General features: G+C 42.7%; 2 protein-coding genes across 4 annotated transcripts in view; one reads left to right on the top strand and one right to left on the bottom strand.

The window, feature by feature from the left end:
- Window positions 1-8,593, top strand: part of RICTOR (RPTOR independent companion of MTOR complex 2) — a 76,658-nt gene extending 68,065 nt beyond the window's left edge. Inside the window, exons 34-38 of one of the 2 annotated variants that reach the window (XM_073681892.1) lie at window positions 216-434; window positions 1,961-2,119; window positions 4,363-4,486; window positions 5,830-5,968; window positions 8,008-8,593. In XM_073681892.1, the coding sequence (XP_073537993.1) occupies window positions 216-434; window positions 1,961-2,119; window positions 4,363-4,486; window positions 5,830-5,968; window positions 8,008-8,082 (716 nt within the window). In that variant the 3' untranslated portion in view covers window positions 8,083-8,593. The remainder of the gene's footprint in view (window positions 1-215; window positions 435-1,960; window positions 2,120-4,362; window positions 4,487-5,829; window positions 5,969-8,007) is intronic. The other variant, XM_073681899.1, reaches the window with a different exon arrangement.
- A 4,999-nt stretch (window positions 8,594-13,592) lies between these two features.
- LOC141271759 (oncostatin-M-specific receptor subunit beta-like) overlaps window positions 13,593-15,050 on the bottom strand; it is a 118,238-nt gene continuing 116,780 nt past the window's right edge. For both annotated transcript variants that reach the window (XM_073681869.1, XM_073681878.1), the window contains exon 18: window positions 13,593-15,011. In XM_073681869.1, the coding sequence (XP_073537970.1) occupies window positions 14,508-15,011 (504 nt within the window). In that variant the 3' untranslated portion in view covers window positions 13,593-14,507. The remainder of the gene's footprint in view (window positions 15,012-15,050) is intronic.

Raw genomic sequence — 15,050 nt, 5'->3', positions numbered from 1 at the left:
GTCCCAACTTTGTCGGCAGTGAGGGGGTCACGGATGTATGACTCTATTCATTGACTTCTAGGGGAAAGTCGTGAGACTTGAGATATTCCTACAATATTGGCTTAACGCCATAGATGCCAGAGATGCCAGTGACAGCAGCATCTAAGCGGTTTCTCTGATCCCAGGAGTTCAGCTGTCAGTCACAGTCAATGTTTTCCTGCCCATGTCTTCCGCAGGTGTGACCGGATCCGGGGTGAAGAGTCCGTACCAGGCGTTACGGCAGCAATTCAGTATTACAGAGATAATGAACTCGAGCCGCTCGGACGCCTCTCAGTTCCTGGAAAACATGGAGGACACGGGCCTGCAGGAGCACACGGACGACAACTGCCTGTACTGCGTGGGAATCCAGATCTTGGGGTACAACAGCAACCTCGTCAACGAGTACAGCCGGTTAGGTAGGTATCGCGGCATGGTGGGCTCTGGTAAGTCCCCGCTCTCAGATGTAGGCCGGCCCGCCGTAAACGTGATGGATCAAAGGTGACTGATCGGCACAGATATAACCTCGTATCAACAGTGATCATCTAACCAGACATATAGGACAGCCATTGAAGTTTAAGGTGTCTTCCTTTAAACAACATATATATTGGGGTAGGTAATGCATGATTGCTGGGTGTCGGACCCCTTGCTTTTAGTGAGCATGTGTGGCCTCTAGTCCTTTAACTGTCACACATGGGACTTTGTATCCCCCTCTTTCTTGCTCCAGATCAGGTTGGCAGACCCCCAACAATCATTCATTTATCATCCCCCTTAAATGTACGACCATGTAATTCAGAGGAGATAATGGGTCCTAAAAGATGGCGGGGGACGAGCTACAAACACCACCATTAAAGGGAATGTGTCATCAGAAGACGACTTATTATTTAAATCAGGTTTTTTTGTGTTAAATTTTGGCAATGTGCTTTTTTTTTTTTTTTTTTTTTTTTTCCATCTCACAATCTTCATTAAAAAAATAAAAATTTAAAAAATCTTGCAGTTTTCACACCGGCCGCTGAGGCTATTTTTTTTATACACTAATTTCCTGTAGTTTCAGGAAATACACACGTACATTAGCAGCAATGAATAGACTACTACTCCCCTTTCTGAAGCATCTAATGAGCGTGTGCAAAGGTTATCGTGAAGGGAGGAGGTGAGCTGTGACATCACCTATTGTGATCCTGTGCATACAGGTGTTACCTGTCAGAGTCAATCCTGCCTCTGATAATAGTGAGCCTGCTGAAAACTTCCAGAAAAACAAAAACAAACAGGAAGTACAAGTCTAAAAACCAATGTGAAAATTGTAAGATTACTAATTTTTTTTTTTATGAAGAAATAAAATAAAAATACATCTAACGCAACAGCCTGATTTACACAATAGGTCACTTTTTGACGTCACACTGCCTCTAAGAATGAATGTGTCATGGCGTCATACATCACACGTCGGCTTCACAGCTCTCACTTTATTATACTTTGTGCTAGTGATGTTATTTGCAACATTATTATTTTTGTACAAGAGCATTTTTCTTTTTTAGGCTCATAAGTTAATAAAAATATATATGCAAAGACTCGTTAAAGGGTTGATTGTGACCTGTAGGATTGCTGCTTCCAATAGATGGCGCTATAGAGTACAAGTCCTCTCTTTCTCTGAAGAGGCAATTTGCATATTAGATTTCCCAGAGGAGCATGCATGGCCTATAAGTCTCCTTACCTTTGACGTGCCAGAGCAGGTGTGTCACTCTCCATAAGGAGAAACTTTACCCCTTAGACCTAAAAAAATATATATATACATATATTAGTTACCCTAAATAAGACTTCGGGAGAGTGGTCCTGGGAGTCCCCCAGGGCCGGACATCGCTTTTTTTCCCAGTTTTTCTATTCTTCCATGATTGTTTGCTCATTGTCCATCTCAGCCCTATTCAGCATTTACTCCAATGTTTATTCCCAGACTTTCCCGACATCCCATATTCTGACTGGTGCGCTCATAGCATCCCCAATCATTTAGAGGTGGTGTCCCATTCTTCCAAGTATTCTGGAATTTCAGGGTGTAGTGATGATGTTTCCCAGGGTTCTGCCAGCAGCACCAAGAGCACAGAGTTAGTTCTAGGTAAGTGGCTGCATTATATCCATTGTTTGTAGAGGGGAATAACGTGGTGTGTTGTGTCCACTGACACAGTGTAACGGATGTGCACAGTATATACATATTCATTACATTACTATTACTAGGAGGAGCTCACTACATATGGATTTATATAGCCACCACTAGGGGGAGCTCACTACATACAGATTTATACAGCCACCACTAGAGGGAGCTCACTACATACAGATTTATACAGCCACCACTAGGGGGAGCTCACTACATACAGATTTATACAGCCACCACTAGAGGGAGCTCACTACATACAGATTTATACAGCCACCACTAGAGTGAGCTCACTACATACAGATTTATACAGTCACCACTAGGGGGAGCTCACTACATACAGATTTATACAGCCACCACTAGAGGGAGCTCACTACATACAGATTTATACAGCCACCACTAGGGGGAGCTCACTACATACAGATTTATACAGCCACCACTAGGGGGAGCTCACTACATACAGATTTATACAGCCACCACTAGGGGAAGCTCACTACATACAGATTTATACAGCCACCACTAGGGGGAGCTCAATACATGCAGATTTATACAGCCACCACTAGGGGGAGCTCACTACATACAGATTTATACAGTCACCACTAGGGGGAGCTCACTACATACAGATTTATACAGTCACCACTAGGGGGAGCTCACTACATACAGATTTATACAGCCACCACTAGAGGGAGCTCACTACATACAGATTTATACAGCCACCACTAGGGGGAGCTCACTACATACAGATTTATACAGCCACCACTAGGGGGAGCTCACTACATACAGATTTATACAGTCACCACTAGGGGAAGCTCACTACAGATTTATACAGCCACCACTAGGGGGAGCTCACTACATACAGATTTATACAGCCACCACTAGAGGGAGCTCACTACATACAGATTTATACAGCCACCACTAGGGGAAGCTCACTACATACAGATTTATACAGCCACCACTAGAGGGCGCTCACTACATACAGATTTATACAGCCACCACTAGGGGGAGCTCACTACATACAGATTTATACAGCCACCACTAGGGGGAGCTCACTACATACAGATTTATACAGCCACCACTAGGGGAGCTCACTACATACAGATTTATGCAGCCACCACTAGAGGGCGCTCACTACATACAGATTTATACAGCCACCACTAGGGGGAGCTCACTACATACAGATTTATACAGCCACCACTAGGGGGAGCTCACTACATACAGATTTATACAGCCACCACTAGGGGAGCTCACTACATACAGATTTATGCAGCCACCACTAGAGGAAGCTTACTACATACAGATTTATACAGCCACCACTAGAGGGAGCTCACTACATACAGATTTATACAGCCACCACTAGGGGGAGCTCACTACATACAGATTTATACAGCCACCACTAGGGGGAGCTCACTACATACAGATTTATACATCCATCACTAGAGGGATCTCACTACATACAGATTTATGCAGCCACCACTAGGGGGCATTCACTATATTCAGATTTATACAGTCACCACTAGGGGGAGCTCACTACATACAGATTTATACAGTCACCACTAGGGGGAGCTCACTACATACAGATTTATACAGCCACCACTAGAGGGAGCGCACTACATACAGATTTATACAGCCACCACTAGAGGGAGCTCACTACATACAGATTTATACAGTCACCACTAGAGGGAGCTCACTACATACAGATTTATACAGCCACCACTAGGGGGAGCTCACTACATACAGATTTATACATCCATCACTAGAGGGATCTCACTACATACAGATTTATGCAGCCACCACTAGGGGGCATTCACTATATTCAGATTTATACAGTCACCACTAGGGGGAGCTCACTACATACAGATTTATACAGTCACCACTAGGGGGAGCTCACTACATACAGATTTATACAGCCACCACTAGGGGAAGCCCACTACATACAGATTTATACAGCCACCACTAGATGGAGCTCACTACATACAGATTTATACAGTCACCACTAGGGGGAGCTCACTGTAGACTGGTTTATACAGCCACCACTAGGGGGAGCTCACTACATACAGATTTATGCAGCCACCACTAGGGGGAGCTCACTGTAGACTGGTTTATACAGCTCTTGTTGAATTGTACATCTTATCTATACCTGAGCTTCCAGTATTGGGAATGATGTGAGAAGCTGGAAAACTGATTCATTTTAGATTTTTTTTCCACAGGAGGAAAATCAATCCCTGAAGATACCCCTATGTGCCGGATATTGCTTCGTAAAGAAGTCTTAAGACTCGTCATCAATTTAAGTAGTTCTGTAGGAACAAAGGGTCATGAAACCGGACTCCTAACGTAAGATGTCCTGCCATGATTATGTAGCAAATATGATAAGTATATTGCTGTAAACTTTTCATCGTCGTATATAATATTGGTCTCCAACCTGTGCTGCATATGGACTGCACCACAAGGCGACCTTATTATTTATGGGACCCTAACTTTTTGTATCAGACTTACCTCTCCTGGGCAACAGGCCTAATTTATAGGGCAGCACTAATTAAAACCAAACTTAGACTGATTGGGAGGCCGTCAGGCAAATATGGAGCGTTCCCCAAATGTATGCTACAAAAAGAGGGTAGGATCCCATCAAAGAAAGGTCGCCTTGTTGGGGCTGCTGGGCTCACACACAAATTTCACCTTTTGTTCTCGAAGTCTATATGGCATATTCCATATATTCAGTGTATGGCAGTCTAGTCTATATGGCATATTCAATATATTCAGTGTATGGCAGTCTAGTCTATATGGCATATTCCATATATTCAGTGTATGGAAGTCTAGTCTATATGGCATATTCCATATATTCAGTGTATGGAAGTCTAGTCTATATGGCATATTCCATATATTCAGTTTATGGTAGTCTAGTCTATATGGCATATTCCATATATTCAGTTTATGGTAGTCTAGTCTATATGGCATATTCCATATATTCAGTGTATGGAAGTCTAGTCTATATGGCATCTTCCATATATTCAGTGTATGGAAGTCTAGTCTATATGGCATATTCCATATATTCAGTGTATGGAAGTCTAGTCTGTATGGCATATTCCATATATTCAGTGTATGGAAGTCCAGTCTATATGGCATCTTCCATATATTCAGTGTATGGAAGTCTAGTCTATATAGCATATTCCATATATTCAGTGTATGGAAGTCTAGTCTATATGGCATCTTCCATATATTCAGTGTATGGAAGTCTAGTCTATATGGCATCTTCCATATATTCAGTGTATGGAAGTCTAGTCTATATAGCATATTCCATATATTCAGTGTATGGAAGTCTAGTCTATATGGCATATTCCATATATTCAGTGTATATACTTTAGCACTTTTTGATATCTGTTGGTCTAATTTATCAGTAGAAAATGACAAGTGTCCTCACTAGAGGACATCACATCAGATGTTCTGCTCCTTGTTTACCCTCGGAGCTGTAATCGTGACTCTTCTGTGTCAGGCATAGGACATCTCCTATTATATTCATGCAGATATGTGACGATGACACTCGTGGTCCGCAGGCGTCGTGGCTGCTGTGAATATAGAGGAACGTTTCAGCATAACCGGTCACACTGTGTCCTCCGCTCTCCTCTCTCGCGTCGCCTGCAGACCGCACTAATTACGCTTTGTTTGTTCCATTGTCATAGGATTAAAGAGAAGTTTCCTCAAGCGTTCGATGACATTTGCCTCTACTCCGAGGTTTCCTACTTATTAGCACATTGCACGTTTCGTCTCCCATCCCGGAGGTTTATTCAGGAGCTGTTCCAGGATGTGCAGTTTCAGATTGTGAGTAGGAGCGTTGCTGATCCTTGCGCGAGCGTTGCTGATCCTTGCGCGAGCGTTGCTGATCCTTGCGTGAGCGTTGCCGATCCTTGCGCGAGCGTTGCCGATCCTAGCGCGCGCGTTGCCGATCCTTGCGCGAGCGTTGCCGATCCTTGCGCGAGCGTTGCCGATCCTAGCGCGCGCGTTGCCGATCCTTGCGCGAGCGTTGCCGATCCTTGCGCGAGCGTTGCCGATCCTAGCGCGCGCGTTGCCGATCCTAGCGCGCGCGTTGCCGATCCTAGCGCGCGCGTTGCCGATCCTAGCAGGAGCGTTGCTGATCCTAGCACGCTCGTTGCCGATCCTTGTTACTGTATCTAGAAGGTTCCACCATAGATGCATTAGTCGGTGTATTCTCTTGTGCCGAAAAGCAGCTCGAGTCCGTACCTTATTGTAAATTAGCCAGACATTCGCAACGCTCATGTCTTTTTTATAGCCAAAGGAGTTTTCTCGAATTCCACCCTTACGGCCAAAAAGCACACTGTTAAACTGCTGTAAAACATGAAGGGTTTTCCCATGAAAATATTGGCCAGGTGACAATTTTACATAAACTTTTTGGTACCGGAGAAACCACAACTTTGAAATTCATGACCTCTCACTGCTATTAGTTTACAATCATAGGGGTTTGACCTCTTGGTCCTCCACTGATCCTGAGAATGAAGACAGCTGGACCTCCGGCAGGCCGGCTTTTCAAGGAATTGAAACAGCCACATTTTCCTAGAGCTCATCTCTAGTAGAGTTGGGACAAACTACTATGATCTCCAGCGCTCAGAAGCACCTCACCCCCGGCACAGGATTCTCTGCCTGCATCTAATAGGGTTGGGACCCGGGACTATGACTATGATGTCTGACACTCGGGGAAACTGCACCCCCAGCACACAATGCTGTGACTGCTTCTAATAGGGTGTGAGGACCAGTTACTATGACTATGATGTCTGACACTCAGGAGCACTGCACCCCCAGCACAATGCTGTGACTGCTTCTAATAGGGTTGGGACCAGTTACTATGATGTCTGGCAATCAGGAGTACTGCACCCCCAGCATAATGCTGTGACTGCTTCTAATAGGGTGTGAGGACCAGTTACTATGACTATGATGTCTGACACTCAGGAGCACTGCACCCCCAGCACAATGCTGTGACTGCTTCTAATAGGGTTGGGACCAATTACTATGATGTCTGGCAATCAGGAGTACTGCACCCCCAGCATAATGCTGTGACTGCTTCTAATAGGGTTGGGACCAGTTATTATGATGTCTGGCAATCAGGAGTACTGCACCCCAGCACTATTCTGTGACTGCTTCTAATAGGGTGTGAGGACCAGTTACTGTGACTATGATGTCTGACACTCAGGAGCACTGCACCCCCAGCATAATTCCATGACTGCTTTGACAATCAGGAGCACTGTACCCCCAGCACAACTCCGTGACTGCTGACAATCAGGAGCACTGTACCCCCAGCACAAATCTGTGACTGCTTTGACAATGAGGAGCACTGTACCCCCCAGCACAACTCCGTGACTGCTTTGACAATCAGGAGCACTGTACCCCCAGCAAAATTCCGTGACTGCTCTGACAATCAGGAGCACTGTACCCCCAGCACCATTATGTGATAAACTATCAGAAGGGCTGAAAACACCCATTTTGTTCAGGTATGCAGAGTTATGTACAGAGGGTGTAAGGGACGTGTGAGTCACGCGTCCAGTGCTGGTGTACGGCGCTCAGACGCTGTGTTATACAGGTCCCTATAATCAGGGACCAGAACTACACTTCAGTGAGCTTCATACGAGATGATCATTTTACCTGTAACATAGTGGTACTGCGGTATGTCGCTTGTGCCCTGCGGTATGTCGCTTGTGCCCTGCGGTATGTCGCTTGTGCCCTGCGGTGTGTCGCTTGTGTCGCTCGCGCCCTGCTGCCCGGTGCTTTGTGTTTCCTCTGTGAAGCGGCTCTATACTTTTTAGGTCATTTTGGTTTCTTTGTTATTTTCGTGTCTCTTTGCTTCTCAGATGCATGAAGAAGCGGAGGGCCTCCTAGCTGTTCCACCAAAGCAACCTGTACTTTGCACCGATGCGGAATCCTGACCATTGATACGTGTATCTATATATATATATATATATATATATATATATATATTTATTTTTTTTTTTTTTTTCTATATTACTTCGGACTGAAAGTTGCGGACTTTGCCCGGCGGACCAGCTGACGACAGGAGGAGCACATCCTCTCGCCCAGCGCACGGTGAATGAAGAACCCTCTCGTTTTGTCTTTTCTTAGTTTTTTTATTTTTTTATCATTTGAGCAACGTCGGATTATTTCCCCTTCAACATAAATCTGGATTCATCGTCAGGAAAAAAAAAAAAACAACTGTGTATGCAGCAGCCAAGCACTGAAGCCCCCACTGACTGTACATAGCCGGACATTCTCTGATGATGCCTTGTACATGGACCTTGTTACAGAAGTTCCTGCGCAGCCCCCCCCCGGCTCTGCCCACCCTATAAACACCTCAGGATGAAAAGACCCTGTTGTACCTTCTCAAAACACTACATGAGCGGGGGACGCAAATGTTCTCTTTTTTTTTTTTTTAATAAATAATATGGACCAGAGGGAAACCGGAACATACCAGAAGTGTGGGTTCACTTACTTATCGAGTTATGAGCAAGCAAAATGTAAATCTTTTTTGAGGATACGTCAATTAGAGCTCAGCTCGTTAGATTAGGGTGAATGGGGTGTAATTTTCTATTTTTTGGCCAAAAGTGGGCGTTACCTGACTACAGAATGACGCGTGTAGTCAGGAGATGCAAATCTGAGCATCCACTATAAGGTTAGAGGAGTAAAGCAGAGGTAAAATTACAGTGACCTTCTCTTAAAGGGATATTCCCACAATTAGAAGTTAACATCCTCTATGAAAAGGGTAGGGGGAATATATTCCTGGTCACCGAGGACGCCCAGAGAATCGAGGACGGCCAGAGAATCGAGAAAGCGCCCGTACAGTGAATGGTGCAGAGGTCCATTTAGGACGGGGCCTTTCAGTTCCCTTAATCCAGAATCTGATAATCTTGCATAGACATGCAATATAATGCATAAAGCAGTATTTTGGTCATATTTTGTCCAATAATCCAGAATCTCACTCTTGATGCCAGACTAAAGGAATTTTGCTATTCCATTTTCGATATTTCCGCTGCTCAAGTCTCGTCTTCCGAGACTCGCGATTGTCTTAAAGCCATTCCCCCAGCTCTCCCGTCACTGCCGTCAGCCCGATCTACGACGCCTTCTGATACATTTCACTGCAACGGTCACGGGGAAGCAAAGCAAGAAATCCCTCATTTTTTGCACATTCCGCGAGAAGACAAAGGAAAAAAAAAGACAATCTGTATCAAAGTTTGTTTTTTTTTTTTTTTCTATTTATCACGTCAGGACAATAAGACTGCTGGAGGAATATCCTAGCACCAAACCCGCGTGTCTGTTGTGTGTATTTTTTTTTTTTTTTTTTTATTATTTCCTATATTTAATGCCAGTGTTCCTTGGAAATAGATTTGCACAAGTTTCATACAATGGAGTCTGAGCGCTTCGATACGTGCACCTTTTTCTGGTTTCATTTAATTTTACTTTTTTTTTTGTTGTTGTTAATACATATCTGTCTGAAATAGGATGGAAATGTTCAAAAAAAAAAACTTATTATTATTATTATTTTTTTTTTTTTTTTGGAAACTTTTTGCTGCCAGATTTCTTTTAACCATTGCAGCGCAAAGTGTTGAGCGATGTCTGGCAGCCAAAAGGGTGAAGATATGCAAATATGTATATAATTCGCATGGATTATACCTTCACTACAACGGCGTGTATGTAACTCACGTTTTATCATGTCGAATGGCTCGAGTGTATGTATATTATCATCCAGCTGGACTGTTAGAATCTGCGCAAATGATGAGTAAAGTGTGAAATGAACGGTGTAAATCTTCATCACAGAATATGTCCTATTTGCTTACCAGAAATCACAGGTCGGCATTCACCCATGATATTGAAAAACTTTGTTTCCATAAGCGAAACAATGTATAAAATGCAATTAAAATTGTACATTAATTGAAAAACTATCTTGTGTCTTCTCTGTAGCTTTATAAAAATTTCTGCAAAAATTTCTGCAAATGTGTTTAACCTCTTTACACCTTACTAACATGGACAAATTTTTCAATTCTGACCAGTGTCACTTTGTGGAACGCTTCAACGTACCCCAGAGATAATTTTTTTTAATCACACACGGTGCTTCATATTGGTGATAAACGCAAATCATATCTACCAACAAATTTGAAAAATACGCAATTTTTCAACTTTAACTTTTCATGCCCTTAACAGATGGTTATACCACTAAAAATAATTATTCAATAACATTTGCCACATGTCTACTTTACATCAGCATCATTTTTGAAACATAATTTTTTTTTTGGGGTAGGAAAGTAGAAGGGTTAAAATTTGATCAGCAATTTTTCCAACAAAATTTGCAGAACCAATTTTTGTAGGGAACACATCACTATAAAGAGACTTTGAGGGGCCTATATGACAGAAAATACCCGAAAGTGACACCATTTTTAAAAGTGCACCCCTCAAGGTGCTCAAAACCTTTAGCTGCTTCACAGAAATTTAAAGCAGTGTGAAAAGGAAAAAAAAAATTAAAATTTTTCCCAACAAAAATGTTGCTTTAGTCCCAAATTTGCATTTACACAAGGGTAAGATGAGAAAATGGACCGCCCAATTTGATGTGCAATTTCTCCTGAGTACGCCGATACCCCATATGTGGGGGAAAACTACTGTTTGGGCGCATGGCAGGGCTCAGAAAGGAAGGAGCGCTATTTGACTTTTCGAGCACTGATTTGGCCGGAATAGACTGCGGACTCCATATTGCATTTGAAGAGTGCCCAAGGTCCCAAAACAGCAGAAACCTCCCACACGTGACCCCATTTTGGAAAGTACACCTCTTGAGAAATTCATCTAGGGGTGTAGTGGGCATTTTAAACCCACAGATGATTCACAGAATTGTGTAACATTGGGCTGTGGAAATGAAAAAAATGTTTCCACTAAAATGCTGTTTTAGCCCCAAGTTTTTCAAAAGAGCTATTAGAAGAAAATGGAACACATAATTTGTTACGGAATTCCTCCTGAGTGCGCCAATAAGCCCATATGTGGTCAAAAACTACTTTTCAGGCATCGTACAAAGCTCAGAAGGGAAGGAGCGACATATTGGAGTGCATATTTTGCTGGAATGGTCCCATTGGCAGAGCCCCTGAGGTGCCAGGACAGCAGAAACCCCCCTCCCCCCCCCTTCCTCGTAAGTGACCCCTTTTTACAAACTACACCCTTCAATTAATTCATCTAGAGGTGTAGTGATCATATTTACACCACAGATGTGTCATGACATTTTATACTACTGGGAGGTGGCAAAAGAATACTGATTTTAGCCCCAGATTTTTGATTTTCGCAAGGTAGAATGGGTAAAAAAGGTACCATAATTTCTTAGGCTATGTGCCCACGATGCAGAAATGAAGCGGAAAGTTTCCTCTTCATTGCTACATGTCCTTGCCAGTAAAAACGCGTGTGGATTTTAACACGCGTTTTTGACATGCGGATTTGCCATGCGTTTTTCTAATGCATTGAGTAGGCAATTCCGCATGCGTAAACGCATAAATAATGGACATGCTGTGGATTTTTCCCGCACATAAAATCCGCTGCGGAAAATTCCGCAGCATGTGCACAGAACATGAGGATTGTCATTGGGGAGCATGGGGCACGGATTACCAAAGCATTTTACAGCATAAATTTCGCCGAAAAAACGCTTGAAAAACGCATCGTGGGCACGCAGCCTTACACACTTTCTCCTGAACGAGGCAATACTCCATGTGTGGCTGTACAGTACTGCTTGGCCACACGGTGAGGCTCGGGAGGGAGGGAAGGGGCGCTATTTGATTTTTGCGGGTCCGATTTTTCTAGAATACTTTGTGGACTCCATTTGCAGAGCCTCTAAGTGCTAGAAGAGCAGAATCCCCCCTCAAGTGACCGCTTAATGGAATTTACACCCATGTGGGAATTCATCTACAGGTGAAGTGATGATTTTGACTCTGTGGGTGTTTTCAAATAACAAACACGCAGTGGAAGTTGCAAAATGAAAATTGCAAATCTGCCATTGTAGTGCCCAGTATATTGTAGTGCCCAGTACATTGTACATTGTAGTGCCCAGTACATTGTAGTGCCCAGTACATTGTAGTGCCCAGTACATTGTAGTGCCCAGTATATTGTAGTGCCCAGTATATTGTAGTGCCCAGTATATTGTAGTGCCCAGTACATTGTGAATATTGCAGTGCTGTGTAAAAACAATATTTAATAACAGAAAAGGAAAAAAAATCTAAAATATTTAAAAATATATATATATATATTTTTTTTTTTTTTCTTCTCTTTTCTGTTATTAAATATTGTTTTTAAACTTGCCTGCATATATTCACTTACTTGTAGGATTATGTTTTGCAATTGCCCGGGTGCATTGCCTGCCTTCTGACACAATAAAAACAATGTTGGATAGAAAAAAAAATTGTTTTTGCATGACGTTATTCTAACAGCTGTGTTTTTTTTTTTAATTTTTTTTTTCTCCGCTGATGGAGCTGTATGGCGGTTTATTTTTATTTTTTTTGCGGGACAAGATGACGTTTTCAATGATGCCATTTTGATTTACATTCGTCTTTTTTGATCGCGTTTTATTCAACGTTTTGTTCAGCTGTATGATGAAAGGACGTAACTTTTGCAATGCGTTATAGCGGTCAGTGTTACACTGACAAAATGCCTTTTAGATTATGCTGCTGGAATGGTCTAACAGGACACCGTAGCTGGCAGACCTGGAGTTCGTTAGTTGACCTCTGGCTGCCATAACTACCATCGGCAGCCCATAATTACATTGTGGAGGCGCCTATCTTTCTAAATTCTGTGATCGCTATTGATCACGGCATTTAGGCAGTTAAACGGACAGGGGCTAACCTAGTTGTGGCACCTGGAGTTTGGCTGTTTTGCCGAAACCCCTTCCCGATCATGATGTACATTTACGTCAAATATTTTGAAGGGGTTAAAGGCGTATTGGTTATATATATATATATATATATATATATATAAAAATTATATATTTATAATATATATAAAAATATATATATATTTTTTTTTATATAATAAATATATAATTTTTTTATATATATATATATATATATATATATATATATATATTAATATATATAAAATTAATTTTTTTTTTTACTGTTTTTAGCAGCTCTTGTCAGCTTTGCTGTATAGACTAGGACAGAATGAGCAGAGTCCTCTCATCATCAGAGTATTTTGCACTGTTATCCATTCCCCAGTGCTTGCACACAGTCTGCCTCATCCCTGATTCTTAGACCAGTGTTTGGGGCAGTCATCAGCTCTTGTTCACACAGAACTTTACCGATTTTGACACCAATATAAAATCTTTTGCTTAATGTTGAAATAAAAATAAAAAATCGGATACATTTTTTTTTTTTCTCCCCCTAAACTTCCAACTTGATTTTTAGAAGTTCAGATTCACATCATACAGATAGAAACTAGAATCCTTTATTGTGGTATAAAACTAATCTGCAAATAATACAAAAACGACATACATTAATGTTCAGTACATAAAACGGTGATGGGGGGGATATTATGGTCCGTGTCTGAAAACCTTTCATCAGGATGGGGGAGGGGGGGGATTTTTATTGTTTTTACATCTGTATGACTGACAAGTTGGCTAAAGTGGGAAGTTTAGGTCAGAGATGTATGGAGAGGACGTGTTATATACTGGCGATTATGTGAGGAGCGGTACAGGGGGGCAGGTTGAGGACCAGACATTACAGGAGGGGGGGGGAGATTTTCATACAAATGAATGGAAGTGTCAGGAATGGACATTCGTTGGCTAATAGATGTGTAGCAGGTGACACAGGAGAGTTCAAATTAAAATGTCACCAGAAGTTGAGGAAGGCTTAGAGGGGCGCTATAGTGTTGCAGTAGTCTCAGCGGGCTATGATGAGGGAATAGATCAGCATTTGTGTTGACTCGAGGAGATATCTGATCGGACAGTCTGGTCTTTTCATCAGACTCGTGCGTCGAGTTTAAGCTTTATTTGTGAGACGAGCAATTAAATTCAGCGCCAAATTTATGTTGTCCGAGCTCCCCTCTCCTGTCCTCGCCATACGCCTGCACGCTGGGGGCTTGGATTTGGAGAGTAAACCACCGCCAGACACTGTGTGTCATACAGCTGCCCGAGCCTTCCCTCCCTAATCTCTGCCGTTGGGAGACCCCCATTAGATTGTCAGCCAATATGATTGGATAAGTTCCATCATCAAACATAGAGAACAAAGCCACTTTCTCTCCGGGATTGATTATGGAGCTGAAGGCCCACAATAACAATTGTCGAGAAGTTTTTGTTTAATGCTCAAGTGTGTAAGTGCGTGTGATCCAGATGACGTTTCCATCACTCCACCAGTATGAGCGTAGTTGAACCCACAGAGGTCGGGCTCACTGGTTCGCTCCCATAAACGAGACTATTAAAGCAAATCGCTGAGTCCTCATGAAGTCCCGATCCTGAATCCGCAGATTGCGTGGAATACGGCGGACTGTGCACCTGCGCCGTGTTTGTCTGAGGTCTGTATCCTGGTCCACTGTCACGTAGGTCCTCCGATGTGCCGACGTAGGTCCGGTTGCAGAATTGCAGGTAGGGAAACGGCTGGGAATTGTAGGACGGCTCATTCATCAGCGAGTACGAAGATTTCTCATTACCACCTGGAAGATAATTTTCGCTGAAGTCTTCGTCGTTCTTGCTCCCTTCGACTTTGGTGTCGCGCTCGTGTAGTTGATAGTCGGGGGATTCATTCAGCTCCTCGTAGGTTTTATGTTGAATCCTTTCCTGAATTCTGACAATGTCCACGATTTGTGGTTCACGGTTGGTGGTCAGTAGGATATGTCTATTAAATGCATCCTGGTTAAAAAAAATATATATATAGTGAGTGACTCTGAC

Source organism: Phyllobates terribilis, unplaced genomic scaffold (assembly GCF_046119375.1).
Source record: "Phyllobates terribilis strain yellow unplaced genomic scaffold, ASM4611937v1 Scaffold_1__5_contigs__length_1240528914, whole genome shotgun sequence".
Taxonomy (NCBI): domain Eukaryota; kingdom Metazoa; phylum Chordata; class Amphibia; order Anura; family Dendrobatidae; genus Phyllobates; species Phyllobates terribilis.
Note: the sequence above shows the minus strand (reverse complement) of the source record. Positions and strands in the feature narration are given on the sequence as shown.